General features: G+C 36.7%; 1 protein-coding gene across 6 annotated transcripts in view; it reads right to left on the reverse strand.

The window, feature by feature from the left end:
- LOC107663069 (neural cell adhesion molecule L1-like protein) overlaps positions 1 to 17,667 on the reverse strand; it is a 61,447-nt gene that overhangs the window by 30,745 nt on the left and 13,035 nt on the right. For 5 of the 6 annotated variants that reach the window (XR_001631284.1, XM_016453218.1, XM_016453222.1 and 2 more), the window contains exons 2-6: positions 13,775 to 13,953; positions 2,289 to 2,473; positions 1,999 to 2,107; positions 1,057 to 1,247; positions 649 to 771 (exon numbers count right to left, since the gene is read on the reverse strand). Coding sequence is in view for 5 of the 6 variants with exons in the window: in XM_016453218.1 (XP_016308704.1) it covers positions 649 to 771; positions 1,057 to 1,247; positions 1,999 to 2,107; positions 2,289 to 2,370 (505 nt within the window). In the remaining variant the exon portion in view is untranslated. The remainder of the gene's footprint in view (positions 1 to 648; positions 772 to 1,056; positions 1,248 to 1,998; positions 2,108 to 2,288; positions 2,474 to 13,774; positions 13,954 to 17,667) is intronic. The other variant, XM_016453219.1, reaches the window with a different exon arrangement.

Genomic DNA, 17,667 nt, shown 5'->3' on the forward strand with positions numbered 1-17,667 from the left:
TGGTTCCTCGAGGGAACGAGACGCTGCGTCTCGGTGCCATACTTCCGGCATCCCTGCCAGCGCTTGCCTCATTCCTGAAGCTGATGCTGGCTCCGCCGCACGTGCTTTTATAGCTTCCTGGTCATGAGGTCACCCACCCGTGACGTCCCTCTCAGCTATTGGACTGATTTCACATGTGATTCAGAGCATGGGTCGCAGAAGGCGTTCCCCTAGCGTTTTCTGACGCAGCGTCTCGTTCCCTCGAGGAACCAGGGTTACATACGTAACCCGAGACGTTATATACAGTCGGTTGAAATATATGCACGCATCTTTTAATCTGTTTAGCCAAAAGCAAGGAGAAGACTGACATATCAGAAACAATAATGTTTGCTGTAACAGTTTGCTGTAAATTTGAAGCATGTTATTTTTGTATCATTAATATACTATTATATTTTTGTTAATATTTTGAGAATTAGATTTTAAAAAAAATTTTGTTTGGTTAATTGGTTTCAGAAACATTTTTAATGGTTTTAATTAATGGTAATAACCCAGATCTGAAGAAGTGATATTCAAACTAACATTAAACAAAAGCATTAAAATGATCTGCTTGGATCCCTCTATTTGGCAAACATGATGTGCAGGAAACTGATTTAAAGTGTCTTGAACTACCATTGGTCATCCAGTACAGCTGCCAAGGTGGAATGCCTTGTGGCGGGTTACACTCCAAAACCACCGAATCGCCCTCTGTGACCACCACTGGCTCTGTCTTCTCCTTGGGAAACTTGGGAACCACTGTGAGCAAGCACAAAAACAACACAAATAAACAGCTTTAAATTCATAGCAGTCACTTTCTTACTAAAGTGTAAGACAGATGAAACTGTCAGTAAGACATTATCAAGATTAAAAACCAGTTGAGCAGCATCATGTTGGATGTGCTTAAGTGGTTACATGTAATATGCAAATTTCCTGGAACCGATCTGAGGAAATTCTCAGAATTTCTAGAATTCTGCTATATTCAATTCATGATAGGCAGCTGAGATAAAGTGTGGCAGGGGATATTGATGAACTGTGACTTACTAGGCACAATAAATTCTGATTCCTCTGATATTGCTGTTCCGAGCTTGTTTGAGGCATAACATCTGTACTTTCCCTGGTATTTAGTTTTTTCTTTAGTGTTGGGTAACAAAAAGGTCCCACTACTTTCTTCTATAATGAGCCGAGAGTCTTTATGCGAGTCAAAATCCATCCCATCTTTCGTCCAGCGGTACCTGTTCAATTAAAAACACACAACAGGCACCTATTAGACATGCACATATAAAAAGGGGGAAAAGTAGCTTATTTCATCAAAATTAAAAATCATCAAAGGTTTCATGGATGTTAAAGGTTCTTCATGGAACCATTGATGCCAATAATAAAAAAAACTTTATTTTTAAGAGTGTATAGTTGGTGCATATCTTTTCTTCTTATTATTATTAATTTAAATTTACTGTGTTTTAACCCTCTTTCCGTGCACCTCCTCTCATCAAATGCATTCATTATAACAAAAACAAAAAAACAACGTTTCTTTAGATGTGAATCTATTGTTAAAGACTTACTGACACTTATCAAATAATTTAATAAAAAAATGAAAAAATTTATTTAAGTGTAATAAAAAAGTTGGAATCTAAAACCAAAACATAATGTATTTTATTTAGACATAAATTCATCTTCGCTGTGCAAATGTGATCTGCAATGTCTGTTTTTTCTCTGTGGGGCAATGAAAAATGTATTTTCATTTCGAATTTTCACATGTTGCACATCGAAATGGCTAAGCTTCTTTCAGCTCATTAAAGGCAATTTCATTTGGATATTTCTCCAGTTCATCTGCCTGCACTGGCATCCTTAAAGGGATAGTTCACCTTCAGTTGCTGGTCCCCATTGACTTCCATACTATGGGGGGGGGGGGAAACACTATGCAAGTCAATGGGGACCAGCAACTGAAGGTGAACTATCCCTTTAAGTACCAGACATCTCACTCACGTAGGTCTTGGGTTGCCTTTGGCGTCACACTTGAACAGGAAGTTCTCATCATATGGCAAGGCAATGAGAGAGCCTGAGGTCTGAGCGGTGATGGTTGGCAGCTGCTCCACTACAGGAAACAAATCACATGATAAAAGGGCCATTAAGATGGTCATCTGTGCTAAAAAGGATGCTTCTTTCTGGAAGAGTTTACTGGATGTAATACTGTTGAATAATGATTGTAGCCTCCAGTTGAAGTTACATTGATAAGAACAAACACCTGAGAACAATTTACCTGTCCTCGCACTTACCGTGAGGAGGGAAATAAAGACCAAAGGCAGTGGAAAAGAAGGCCAACAGGAGCCCGACAATAAGGCTCCTAAGCCCCCTCATCCCAGCCAGCAGATAAAGACAAAGGTGAGAGAAATGCTGAAAACACCCTCAGCAAGTTGTTCTTTTAGCAAGACCTCTTCAGTGACTCCTCCAAGGAAAAGATCTAAAGAGACATAAAAGAGTACAAGAGTAAGAACAGAGAACAAATGGTAATAAATCCTATACAGCAAAACTGAGAGGAGATTTGAAGAGCTGTGCGCTTTGAACCGGTAGTCTTAGGTGTTTTACAACATTTTGGTTTTATAGCAGGTGAGATGCTTTTAAAACATTTTCACCTCAAGCAAAAGCATGATTGATGCAAATCGTCAATGCAGTCTGCAATAAAATATAGGAACTGTGTCAGTGATGTGACACACTTTCTCCCTCCTAGCTATTAAATACATTAAACTTGCAATTCATTCATATAGTGACTTGAGTAGCCTGCACCCTTTCTATGATGAGCATGTTTTTAATTGCTGTATTAAAACTGATTTTGATATATTTTGGGGGTACATAAAGACAAAAATGCCAGGCTGATATAACTAACTTGATATCTTAAGTATTGAATGAATGCCCCATTAAATGTTATATAATGTGAGAGTGTTGAGTGTGTATGTGTGGAGGTGTTTTTGAGTTTACTATGCTAATTAGGTTGTTGCATGGAACTCTGTAATCAATAAATATTCAGATTACTGTGATTATTGATTGATTGAATTGATTAATTTGTCTTGTGTTTTTGTTTTTCTGTTGATGCTGTAGCACCTTAATTTCCACTTTGGATCAATATATATATATATATATATATATATATTATTGATTCTTTTATATACCCACTGTATGTATGCATATATATATATATATATATATATATATGTGTGTGTGTGTGTGTGTGTATACTCACGTGGTGCAACAAAGATGCACAAACCTATAGAAAAAAACAAGCAGGAAATTATATCGTAGAAAGAACCCTCATTATTCATTTAGCATCAATAAGTTCCTAAAAAAATCAGAAAATTTGACCCTCTTAGGACAGAATGAGGTTAGTTCAGGTTGTAAAATGACTCAGTGACACACTCATGACAGTAATTTTCTGTTTTCATTTCATATTTAAAGCATAATTTGATTTTTTTAGCATTTCACATTTACATATTCAACATTGTATCCTATTTTTAAAACATTATTATCATAGCATGTTATGTCATTTTAATTGCAGTGTAACTGCATTACACAGTCTGTGCAAATGTACCTAACAGTTCAGATGCAACTTCTATGCCACTTTGGCAGTGCAAACATTAATTTTGTTGATACTAATTTCATTTGATTGGTAACAGCTCTATAATGCCTTATTATTATAATTAAATGTATTGATTGTTTATTTACTATGACATAAAAAAGGATGTGCACATCTAATAAGGTTAGAAAAATGCATATTATATAAAGATAAAAATGCCCCTGAAAATCCATTTAAGGTGACAAATATCAGGCTTTAAAGTTCTTTCACGGTTAACCAGCCATTGCGCAGAATATGAAGAATATGGAAAGCTTTGGGTGTCAGCTGTCCATGACATGCCTTAACTAGCCAATGTACAAGCTCAAAAACACACTCAACAATATATTGCCTAATTATCATCATTAACAAACACCCAGAAAATAGCGAGATATCCTTTTTTTACACTCACATGTAATCAAGGTGTATGGAAAATATGTTATTACTTATTCTTGTTTGCACCACATGTAATTCAATTTAAACTTTTCTTGAAAATAGTATAACATTTAAAATGACATGAACTTGGGAGTTAATGTGAGCAGCTTAAAAAATAAAAAATAAATAAAATCTCTAGAAAAAAATTTCAGCGTGTGCAATGTCAAGACACAAAGGTTGCAAGGCTAAAATGAAAGCCATCAGCTGAGAAAAGAATTTCACGTTGTTTATTTCGCTGACTCGTGTGCGTTGTCTGCCTTCATGCCTTCGTGAAGGCTGATGAACCGTGAGCGCACTCGTGCTGCAGGCTCATTCCACACATAATCATTTACGCACAAGCTGCAAAGAGTCAAGCCGCCTCCACAAATTACCAGCATCATCCTCAGATTAACTCTCCTTATCCAGAAGTGGCCAGAGCTGATAGATTGTCTCACTTTCGCCCCTGGCTCATAATTTGGAGGCTGGGTGGATAAGTCTTCCCCTGTCTCACGAAGAGCGATCAAAACACCTGGCTGGACTCGAGGAATCAGCACACTAATTACCCTGACAGCAGATACGGATTTTGCATAAAAGGAAAAGGTGTCTTCAGAATAATAGTGGTTCTGTACAAAAATTTAAAAGGGCTAAGTGAAACCAGGGCCATCCTATGCTGATGCGGGGCCCGCATATATATAACTGCAGATGTTTGCTATTGAGATGAATGGGAATGATAGTCATCCATCTGATGCATGTTTACATAGAAAAACAAGTAAACAACAATGCAGACAGACTAGGTCCTGTGTGAATGGCCCTTACAATCTTAGCTGAATATTTATAAAATACAAACTGGAATAAATTGCTGCACAGTAACACAGTATTTGTAAATAATATTCATGTGGATATCGGTTTTAAAACATTTTTAGATGCAAATTTAGGCAGCTATAATGAGCTATATTACCTGAAATCACATATATTTTCAGAAAAAGACTGGCTTTATGATTTTTGTTGAGGGTTTTGCAGTAACTTTGTTAAATGTTACACTTTCACTTTAAAGGCAACCCTACATGACCACAAATTCTATTCACAAGTATACATTCCACAATAGTAACTTTCAGTGTACTGAATGGGAGTCTTGGGTCATTCAAGCATCCATCTGCCTTAATCAACTCCATGTACACAACAAGACAGTCATAAGAGTTCACTCATCAAGTGAAGGGTTAATGTTCTGCCAATTACCAATTACAAGCAGAAACTGAAAGATAACACAATACAATAAATCACAAACATCTACATTTTAGACAGAATCCATCACCTGACCATTGCACAATGCCAAAAGCTACAGTACAGACAGCAGATGCCAATATGGTATCGAAGATGCATGAGATTACCCAGCATGCTCTGTTTCCTCCACACACTGCAGGTGTGTGTGTATCTACGTTCCTTTTAAAAACTGCCCCTTTTGTCTGACTGATGCATTCAATGAGGACTGTACCAACAAGACTACACCAACACCAATGGATACAAATACAAACCTTGGTTTAACTAAAGACAACATCATATAAATCATACATATCACATTACAGATCCCTTAAATCAATTCCACAATTAAATGAATCGGTAATAATATATAGGGCTGTGTAAAACCAAATGTAAAACAGTAAATGTTAAGAATACGAAAGTCACACTGCACAGGGCACACAATGACCATCCTGTTAATATGTAGCCAATGTCACAATCAGATGTAAATGATTCAGTAAAATCCGTGTATCATTCGATCATTCGTTTTTTTATTTAATATTGAAAGTAGAAAAATGAGAAAACGGCTCCTTTTTCGTTTTTTTGTTTTTTTCCAAAAAACGAAAAAGGAGAATTCAGCTTAAATTTTCGTTTTTCGTTCATGGGTGGAAAAATGAATAAACAGCTTGAATATTCGATTTCTACATGTGGGCGGGAATTAAACGCCCCTTTCTGCTGATTGGTCAGCCGAAGATCAAACCGTGCCGTCATCAGTTCTTCTGCAGTATCACGCAGCAGAATAATAGTCCTCCACTGCTGCAATTGTACGGATTCTTAACGCATTTATTGCAACTATATTTCATCTTTTTTCATCAAACAAACAGGCTAATGAATAGCTCGACACAACTCGTACCGGGGCAGAGTCTAGACAGGGCTTTCTTCTGTGTAGATATAAATTCTATTCGTTGCATCAGCTGGTTTGGTGGCTTGACACATGCAGGTTACAAAAAAAAAAATCAATTTCTGTTTTTGAGTAGATCTTAAAAATACAGCTAGAGGACTGGCACTTGAAAGCAACTTGGAAAAATAGTGCATGTTATGTTGCGGTCACACCTTCCTTTATATCAGTGGTTCCCAAACTTATTTGTCAGTGAATACCTTAAGACTTAAAATCATGCTTCACTTCACTTCACTTTACTCATGCTTTTAACGTGACAAATCCTTGAGCTTTAAGTTTGGCAGAATATTGGTGAAATGCTGTAAACTTCTGTCCACAAAAATGTTGCCAAATATCAGAATGCGAATGTAAATAAAGCAACATAGGCTCATTAAAAATTCGTGCCTCTAAATACATTTCTGCAAAACTGAAAAAATTTACCTATACGTACGAATCGCTGCAGTTTCCAGTTGAAATGAACACTAGAGGCAGTAAAACTCCAACAACTATTATTCCTTTTCACACAAAGTAATGAAGCCTAATTTTCGCACAATTACTTGAGGAATATTATGTTATATATTCAAAACAATTTTAACATGCTACGAGATTTCAAAACTGATACTTTTGAACGTTAGCGTCACATGTTCAGCTTCATATGTGTGGGTTTTCATATGTCGTAGGTTTGTTCGGTAGCTCACGCAGTATGAAGTTGCACTTGAGTGGTGAAAAGCTCTGATACGAATCCCACGAAACTATGCTTCGACAAAACAGTTCAAACCTGCATATAAGGAAGTACAGATGGCATGATTGTATCAAAAAAGGCATTTTATATTAGTTTTGCATTTGTTAAGACTATCAGGTAGGTTTAGGGTTGGGCTTGGTGTAGAGGATATTTCCAACACGATAGATCATTATTTTTTAGCGACACTCCCCGGATATTTGAATTATGAACCGCCGCAATACGTACCTGAAGCAACGTAATAAAAACACAGCAATACGTGCCTATATCAACGTAAAAAAAAAAAAAAAAACGTACCAGGGTCACGTACTGAACCCGTGTTTTAGCGCCACTCACTGGACATTTCACTTTGAAACTGCGGCGAAACGTGCAGTAAGGTACGTAATAACGGTGTTGCAGAAATATATTTAGAGACACGTATTTCGAATGAGCTGAAATAAAGCAGACCTGGTGCACACTGTGTTCCCAAATGCATGTATTACTCACACGTAAAAAAGGCTTGCAGAGAATGAGTTTGTGAGAAGCAACATTTACTGTGAACCAAGTCGCTACCAAAACACTGTATTATAAGCTTCACGCATGTAAATGAATAGGGCTGGGTAAAAAATATCGATATCTCGATATTAATTGATTCTCATTTTTACAGAACGATATCGATTCTTAAATCCCAAGAATCGATTAGTCTAGCCTGTTTTCAGTTAATGGACGGAACATTGAAGGGTACTTCCCATCCAATAAATCGCAATAAGCATTGTGCTTTGGTACTTTTAATATGAAACAAAGTCTCAGATTTCAAATTCTGTCCATTGTATATCAGTATTCAAACAATAAATGCCGTTTTGGCGCTGTTTAATGTGAAGTGACAGATCGCTGTAGCGCCTCAGTTCAACACAGACGTGGCAGCGTGAGGCACACGTGAACTGATCATCTCCTCCACATTAATACCAGTTTCAGCACAAAATAATCATGACTAAACATCCAAAGGTAAGTTAAAAGAAAGAGTACAACTTTACAATCCGTATCCTGTCTCATGTGATCGCTCAATCAGTGTTTCAGCCGCGCAAAGACGTCAATATAAACGTCTTGTAAACAATGTCACGTAACATCACATTTACCTCAGAAAAACATATTCGGTAACCATAAACTCATTAGTCAGATAGAAAAATAAACTGTGGAGAGTGGCATTTTCCTTACTATTTGCACCATATAACATATTCATTATAATTTTTACTGTTCTTCAATGTTTAATTAATGTTTGAATAAATCCATCAAGTTTTTATGACAGCCACCATTTAAATGTTTATATTTAAAAAAACGAATTGAAGTAGAAATATTAATATGTAACTGTAACTTTATTATTTTAAAAACTTAATTAAGTTTAACCTTATAGTACTGTTGTACCAACTGACTCTCATATATATTTTACAGCATTAGTTGAGATTTTTTTTTCCTTGAGAAAATTTGGCATGTACTGTACCTGATATATATCCAAAATAATCGACATTGAATCGAATCAAATCAAATTGGTAATCGAATCGAAAGCGTGTGAATGAGAATCGAATCGAATCGAATCGTGACATTTGTGTCAAAACCCAGCCCTATAAATGAACACAGTGCCTGTCTTTACTCTAAAGCATGCAGTGCAACTGAATCTATACTTCTTTAATTAAATTGCAGGCTTTGATAATCACAATTTGATAAGATATATATATATATATATCACTATTTCAGTTTTATTTCCATTGGAGAGGTCAAGAAATCAAAGAGGATCAAAATGTTCTTGATATGTACACATATAAGAGGTTACTCTTCAATAAAAACATACGGCAAGTTTCAGAACTCCCCAGTTTAAAATATGAACTATTCTTTTCTACCCTTCTGAAATACCTGAAGTTAAAATCAGGAGAATCTTGAAATCATTACCGTATGTAATCAGTGAGGTGCATTCTGACCAAATCATGTCTCTACAACAATCACACGAAGAGCGATACTGCTGTTGGATAAAGACGTTGAGTTAGACAGTCAAATTCGAGACGTTGTTCTGTCAGTGGAAGTAAAGAAACTGCACCTCCAAAAACTTTGCACGGCCTTCCTTCCAAGCAAATAGTTTGAGTGTTGATAATAAAATCAGAACATACCTGTGTACATGCAGCCTCTAATGCAATATGACAGTAATAACAGCACTTTTAATACTATATACTGAAAATTAAGCACTTAAGTGAGCAAAAACAATTACCATGCTGAAACAGATTGTTGCAATCACTGCGGTTGTGCTGTTTCAGTTTCTTATGACTCCAGCTTAAACATTCATGGCTCTATCACAGCACTTGCTGTGTTGAGTATCAAAATGCACAACATGCTGTAAAGGAAGGTGTGGATATGATGAATGATCATTTTGACAAATATTGGACCTTTTTGGTGCAAAAAACTTTGCACACTTTATAAACTAACCTCGAGAAAAATCTGAAACTGCATTTCATGACTGCTTAAATGTTAATGTTGCATTTATTTATAATTAACTTTTCATTAACTCACCCTCGTTTGGGAAACCTTGCATTATACAATAGAGCAGCATGCAAGACACATTTCACAAAGAATAAAGCCCAGAACAGCCTACAGATTGTACCGTTTAGGAAGGATCAGAATTGTGTAAACTACTTCCATTAATGTATTCAGTTACTAAAGCTCCTTGAGCTGTAAAAGTAAGAGCAAAGGCCAAAGTGGGCCAGGCCAAAGCTGATATCACTCCTCTTCTCTATACAGAAACAAGTCTAAGGACTGTAAACCGTTTGGTAAGGACAGGGCTTCTCACGAATCACGGTATGTCTCACGTAATGACATCAAGCAGTAGAGGCCATGTTTCAAACATGCAGTGATACTGTTCATCTCCAGAGCTATGTGAATGTGTCCAAAAGGGATAATACTCAATTTAATTTAGCCCTATTTCATATTTAGTGTTGCTGAAAAAATATGTATTGCTTTAACTAAAATAATTTACATCTGCAGGAGCCTTTATATTTTCATAATTTAATCACAACAAACTTATTGTAACTGTACAGTTTCTTTTTGTACACAAAATGTAATATATTAGACAGCCTGTTGTTTTCGCATTTTGTAGCTAGTCAACTGCAACCTTCTGCCCTTTGAATCTGTATCTTAAAGAGATGTGCAAGCCTGATGCATCTCATCCATCATTCAGAAACACTAAACCAGTGCGATCTTTAACTCTAGCAAACAAATGGCGCATTTAGAGCAACAGCACTCATAAATGAACCAAATGCATCCACTTCAAATCATATTGTAATTATTTACGGATCTATTTCAAATGAACAAATTAAAAACAACATGTGCAGCAAGTTAATCAAACAATGAAGCTGAGTAAGACAAACTCACTGAAGCACATGGCTGAATATTTCATCCATTAATCCTAGAGGATGAATACAGAAAGTTATCACAGACTAACATCAGAGAAAACTGCTGAGGCTTAAAGGTACACCTTTCTCATTTGATTCACTGTCACCACACACTTTAACCGTTAAACAAACAGCCAACTAAACAGAACAAGGAAACGCTGCTTACTTACAAGTACACACTCACACATATGCAGTCAAGACAGTAATTCCCAGAGGTGGCGGTGATAGTATTATACAGCATTCAGACTGAGCATCCAAACTCTCAGCATGCTCTTCAAATTCCTACACACACACACACACACACAAACAGAGAGAGAGAGAGAGAGAGCGAGAGAGAGATTCTGAAAACATGCACTCCTGCAAAGCACTAAATGGGATCCAGTAAGGAGTATGTCGTCAAAGCCCCTCACTGGGATAGGAGATTCTGAAAACCGGCACTCCTGCAAAGCACTAAATGGGATCCAGTAAGGAGTATGTCGTCAAAGCCCCTCACTGGGATAGGAGATTCTGAAAACCGGCACTCCTGCAAAGCACTAAATGGGATCCAGTAAGGAGTATGTCGTCAAAGCCCCTCACTGGGATAGGAGATTCTGAAAACCGGCACTCCTGCAAAGCACTAAATGGGATCCAGTAAGGAGTATGTCGTCAAAGCCCCTCACTGGGATAGGAGGTTCACTAAACCTTTGACAAAGATTCAAATAAAGCCTGATCTGCCAAGCTATTCACAAACCATTAAAGAATAGTCCGGAAAGTGCTGGAATTCTTGCCTACACAACTCAACGCATCAGAACAACCTTGACATGAAAACACAGCAGTCTGGAGAGACTTTGCCACTGAGCTATTTGACTGGAAAAACAAACCTTGAAATCATGTTTTCCTCCTATAATCATTCGTAAACAAAAGAGTGTGATTTGATGAGCAGTCAAGTAGGAACCTGCTTTGATTAGTGATAGTAGCATGCAGCGTGTCAACAGTGAAAATCCTCTTAGTATAAAGAAGACTGTTGTCTTAATTCCTAATGCTGTCTTATGGGGTCGGCAGATGAACGCCGATTGCATTGTGCTGAGACAAAACACAATTGCTTGTTGATAAAACACAGCATGTGTTGAAAGTCACAATCATATGAGACAATTTTTATGTTTATGCTCAATTTGATGACTAACGAGTGGAGTAGAATATTTTTTCTTTAGTGCTTTGTGTCATTTTGTGGTCTGTTTGGCCTGCCTATTGTACTTAATGCTTTCTACCACCATATGGCATGTAGAAAGTACAAACATAGCCTTAATAACAGAGTGAAGGACATACTCACTTTAATGTCTCCGTACATCTGAACACACATAATGAAACAACACATGATCCCAGACTGGGACATAAACACACAAAGCAAGCAAAGTGTAGACAATGGGCACAAAGTTCTATACGTTTTGCATATAATGTGTACACTGCAATGTAAACATTATACAGAAATGCACCTTAGAACTAGCAATGGTGACAAAAGTTGTTGGAATAACAAGGAGGGGAAACAATAATGAGATTGCTTTTCTACAACAGTTCAATAAACAAAAGGTTACTTATGTTTTAGCCACACAATTGCCAGTTACTTTGTTTTTGCGATGAAGATTGTTCACAGTGGAAATGTTGCATCACACATTGTAAATGATTCAGAGTTCTTTAACAAATTGGTTAAGTGAATGATTCAAATGATTCATTCATTTAGAATTTAACAATTGTAATACTTTTTAAACATTTTTATTTAACAAGTACACTTTAATTGAACAGTGATAGACAGACAGACAGACAGACAGACAGACAGACAGACTATATTGTACCAGGACACTGCTTCTGAATTCCAAAGATTTGTCAACTTCAACATGTTCATAGCACGCCAGTGTCACTCCAAACAAAACCCCAGCCTGCTGTGACAGCTGCCTTCTGACCTTTGTCTGGAGCAAACATACTCATTCATTCATCATGATTCACGATACTACAAATGTAACTCATTATCTTTACACCGGAGGTTTTACAACATCATTAAAATATTTAAACAACACTAACAAAGCTTTAAAAATGCCAGAGAGGGGGTAAAGACAATCGACAACTAAGCCCTGACACAGAAACATTCATTCATTAGATGTCACAACATAACAGCACCTGTAATTAGAAGCAGGTATGTCGGCCCACAGATGACCTGTATGTAAGTCTTACAACCGCATTGTTAGAGTTACTTTAGGACACCTGTCACATATGAAATTTCTCAGAATTTTGTGAGATTCGTCATGTTGCGGTTATTCATGTTGGCGGGTTTTGCGTGTAAAAAGTTTGAAGTTTGTCACAACCCATACACACATTCCCACTCTCTCTCTCCCATTTTCTTTCTTTCTGTTTTTCACTACTATATATGAACAAGCTACAATTAAAAATGCACGCTACTGTTCAAAAGATTGGGGGCAGTTTTTTAAAGTGTTAAAGTTGATCAAAAATAGATTAAAACTGTAAGAATGTGAAATATTTTTACAATTTAAAATAACGGTTTTCTATTTGAATATATCTTAAAATGTAATTTATTCCTGTGATGCAAAGCTGGATTTTCAGCATCATTACACTAGTTTTCAGTGTCACATGATCCTTCAGAAATCATTCTAATATGCTGATTTTACAGCTTAAGAAACATGTTGAATAGAAAGTTCAAAAGAAGAGAATTCATTTGAAACTGAAATCTTTTGTAACATTATAAATGTCTTTACTGTCACTTTTTATCAATTTAATGCATTTTTGCTGAACAAAATTATTAATTATAATGTATTTATTTTAAATCGTACTGAACTTTTGAACGGTAGTACCATATATGAATGTCATTGCAATGCATATATATATATATATATATATATATATATATATATATATATGATATAAGCAAACTTATATTATATGATTTGCTAAAAAAAGGCTACTGTGTGAGGCTACTGTATGCACACAAATGCAAACAAATCAAAAGTAATTAGCAGACCTTACAGCTACTGTTCATCAGACGACAAAGCAAATCAGCCACGAATCCTGCATGTAGCTCAAACTTTACCTGCATTCCTTCTGAGACAGAGAGGTGTTGAAAGGCACACATGTGTGTATGTGCATGAACATGTGATTTGCATGTTGAAACATGCAAATGATTTCTATGTCAGCTTTCAAATGTTTTTTTGTTTACCTTTTACATTCTTTCCCCATTAGTATAATCAGCATGTGCTTGTTTGCTTCCAAAATTCCAAAGTTACATTGACATACCATAAGTTTTATAGCACACTTTTAATATAAAAGGAAGAAATTACACCAAAAGTGACACTTTCTGTATAGTAAGCAGTAAAATACAGTAAAATAACACTTCCACGAAATGCACAAAATGCAAAACAGACAGATCCACTTACCTTTGATATCCTCGCCCTCTCACGCTGTTGTTCCTCTGACCTGCACTAATACAGTCAGACCAAACAAGCATGAACTCCACTCGCTGGAGCCCAAACACTCATATGCAGAATGATAAACCTCTGACAGCTCACGGAAAGCTGGAACCAGTAATACCAGAAGAAGGGAGGTGACTCCAAGGCTAAACAAACACAGAGACATGGCAAGTCAATGGGAAGCGTGTGGCTACCTATCCTGTTTCTAGAAAACCCATTTCAAAAGAATACCATTGAATCATGATAAGCTTTAGTGGCTTAAATAATAGGGCAGCATTTGGAATACAAGTCCATTTCATTCAATTTAATTCAGTCTGTCATGATAATGTCACGGAATCAGGTGTGTGGAGGCAGGCAGGACGACGAGGACGACAAGGATTCCAATAATGACATTTATTGTAGACACAACAAGGCAGGTTCAGGTAGGTGGGACACACACTCGGGGTAACATTAACAATAACCGACACCAATGCTCAGACAGACAGGAACTAATATGGGGAGAATAATTAGAGGCAGACAGGGGAGCACAATGACGGTGATTAACTAATGATTAGACGGGCTAAACCAACACAAAGGGAAGAAACCACAACAAACAGTCCACAGGGGCGTTACAGATAACCAATGAGACTTTATTCAAAGTCATTAATGGCTCTCTTCGTCTTACAATGGAGTGAATGTTTTAAATATCGGGATAGGAGAACAGAAATCCCAGTTGCATGAGGTGTGTCCCATTATCCCATCAATTTGCTAAATCCATTCATAATGAAACATTTTCCAGATGTTAGGCTCACTAATCTACTCGCTCTCCCTCCAAATATAATAATATTGCAGAGATCACAACAAAATAAATATATAAATAAATAAATAATTAATGAAAGTTATGTAAGATTACAGAAATATTTAACTATTTTTATTCAACTTTAGTATAAAAATATATTAAAAGTAATTAATTATGAATATATTTAAATCATTCAGTTAAGTTTATTTGTATTATTGTATTGGGAAATAGTTGTTAGAAGTTAAAATAATTGTGAAATTTATGCCTAACATAAAATGGGAAGAAAAAAGTAGCAAGTTCCACTGCAAGCTGGAACTTGCGAAACTCACATGAGCATGACAGCAGAATGCATCTTAATCATATGAATGGAAAAACAAAATGCAAATGCCAACATGGTTGAGTGCCATTTATTCATTCATTCATACTCATAAACTATGAACAAAACAATGCCAGATAACAGAAGACATGACCCATGATCTTACAGTAAATGCAGGTCATACAAAATTATAGGGTTAACAATATAAATAATAACAATCTTAATCCAAAAACCAAATAAAGATCTTATATTTCATAACATTTAATAAAAGAAATGTCTATGTTTTATTTTAAGGACATTTTTGTTAACTTTTTCTACAATAAACCATTTACTAGTACTGTGTTTGGTCACCAATTTGTGTCCGATTGTAATCTGGATACTAAAGCAAAACTATTTAAAAAACGCTATGCTACATCACAGTTCCAACAGCACAATTAAAACTGCCTGTAATGGTCTGTATTACTTTGCTATATTAGTTTGTGTGCTATTTCTCCCGAATGGCCAGACCTGCTACCATTTTCACACAGCTTTCCGTACACATACAATTTAGTCAACACAGCATTTTTAATACTAAGTGCAAAATTCTGTAAATTGCAACATTTCTATTAGCAAGCAGTCATTTAGGATGGCAGGATGGAGAGAGATGATGGGGATGAGAAAGAGGGAGAGAGGAGGGGATGGAGCTCTTAATCTGTGCCTCACAGCAATGCAGTGAAAGTTTGGAAGTATCTGGGACAGACAGGAAGAGAGTGACGGAACATTCCATTCATCTCGCTACCATTCAGAAACGTGCTGGGCTGTCAGCATTCCTGCACAGCACCTTGTCTGCTTTAATCATTTTAATAATACACAGCCAGAGAAGAGAAGACTCTCTTATGCAACTACCGTCACATTTCCATACTATTGTACGCAGGGCCGTCCTTAGCTGATGCGGGGCCCGGTGCAAGGTAGGGAGCAGGGCCCCCCTCAGTCCTTTCGCGATCGCGTCCTGATTCACCGCGGGGCCCCCTTAAAGAACGGGGCCCGGTGCGACCGCACCAGTTGCACCCCGCTAAGGACGGCCCTGATTGTACGCAAGTCCACATTAAGATGATGCAGAGATATTGTAATCTCAGTCTTAGTATAGAAAAAAAGACACCTGAAAATGAGATACTAACCTGAGGTTACTACCCTGATTTTGATCATCATAGTCAAATGATGTTAGTTCATGAAATGTATTGTAATATAAAAACCTTACTGCAAAATATGTGTAATTCATTGATATTATAGACCTTATAGACCTATAGACTAGACCAAACAAGAAAATGCACAAAAACTAAGTTTTGCTTTAAGAGATTTGGAAGGACTAATTAAAGGAATAGTTCACCCCAAAAAATAAAGATTGCTTCTGGACAAAAATATGAGTCCATAATACATAATAATGCTTCCTAGTGGAAAAAGTCCATGCCCTGTTGTCCTCTCACATCAAAATCCACCAACATATTTGTTTAGAACTGACCTGCATTAGCTTTTAAATGGTGCTTGATCTGTGCATATTTCTCTCCTAATTCAGACGAGATGACTTTTTCACTGGAGAAAGCAATAACATGGATAGAGGTTAAAAACATCTTAATGCTGGATGTGTTTATTACAAACATGCAGATTTTAGCTTTACAAGACATTAACTGATGGACTGCAGTCGTGTGGATTACTGTAAATGTAGATTATTGTGATGTTTTTATCAGCTGTTTGGACTCTCATTCTGACGGCACCCATTCACTGCAGAGAATCCACTTGTGAGCAAGTGATGCAATGCTAAATTTCTCCAAATCTGTTCTGATGAAGAAACAAACACATCTACATCTTGGATGGCCTGAGAGTAGACTTGTGCCGGTATTCGGTAATGCGATATATCCATATATTCTTGTGCCGGTATTCGGTGTATTCGGTAATGGGATATATCCATATATTCATATATATATATGAATATGCACGATATTGTTATCTTGGACAATTCTAAATACCGTGAATAATTATATATTACAAATTATTCCGAATTTATTTTACATTTTAGAGAAGTCAAGTTGTGATACTGAACAGGACCTCATGGTAATGTCAAAAAGACCCTAAACCAACCGACGGCTGACTGCATACATCTACTACAGTACACGGATCCATTCAGAATAACTAAACAGTAGGGCTGCACGATATATCGAAATTATCGAAATATCGCAAATGTAAATATCGCAATATGCATATCGCAAGGGCGTGCGATATTTGAATCATTTTAATAATAGGCTACTTAAATCAAAACGTTGCAAAAGGTCAAAGTTTTAGTTCGATGCATCTAGCAGAGAATTGCTTGACGTTAAAAAGAGTTAAGTGCAATAAGTTGCAGAAAACAACTCTTTGCCGTCTCGTCTTGCTGTCTGACAGACTCACACCTGAAGTGCGCACACAAGCTGCATCTCGCACAACATATCTTCCATTCTGCCGCACATGTGCAAAGCGCGTGCACACACAGAGAGACGCGTTTCAGACGGCGCGCGAACACCGAGTTGATTCGTCTTTTGCATCTCCTCATTTTTTAACAGACACATACACACAGAATTATGTCAATAGTACCCGTCTCGACGATCATTCTCGTAAACGCAGTCGGTTATGTTTTAAATGAATGTAAACAGCTGAGAAAGAAATCGGATGTTTATCATTATACTGGATCCATGCAGTTGGTTTTAAAGGGACAGCAGCCTATAAATACGTGCTGCTGAATATGTCACTAATGTT

This window comes from Sinocyclocheilus anshuiensis, unplaced genomic scaffold, assembly GCF_001515605.1.
Source record: "Sinocyclocheilus anshuiensis isolate Anshui unplaced genomic scaffold, SAMN03320099.WGS_v1.1 scaffold2161, whole genome shotgun sequence".
NCBI classification, from domain to species: Eukaryota; Metazoa; Chordata; class Actinopteri; order Cypriniformes; family Cyprinidae; genus Sinocyclocheilus; species Sinocyclocheilus anshuiensis.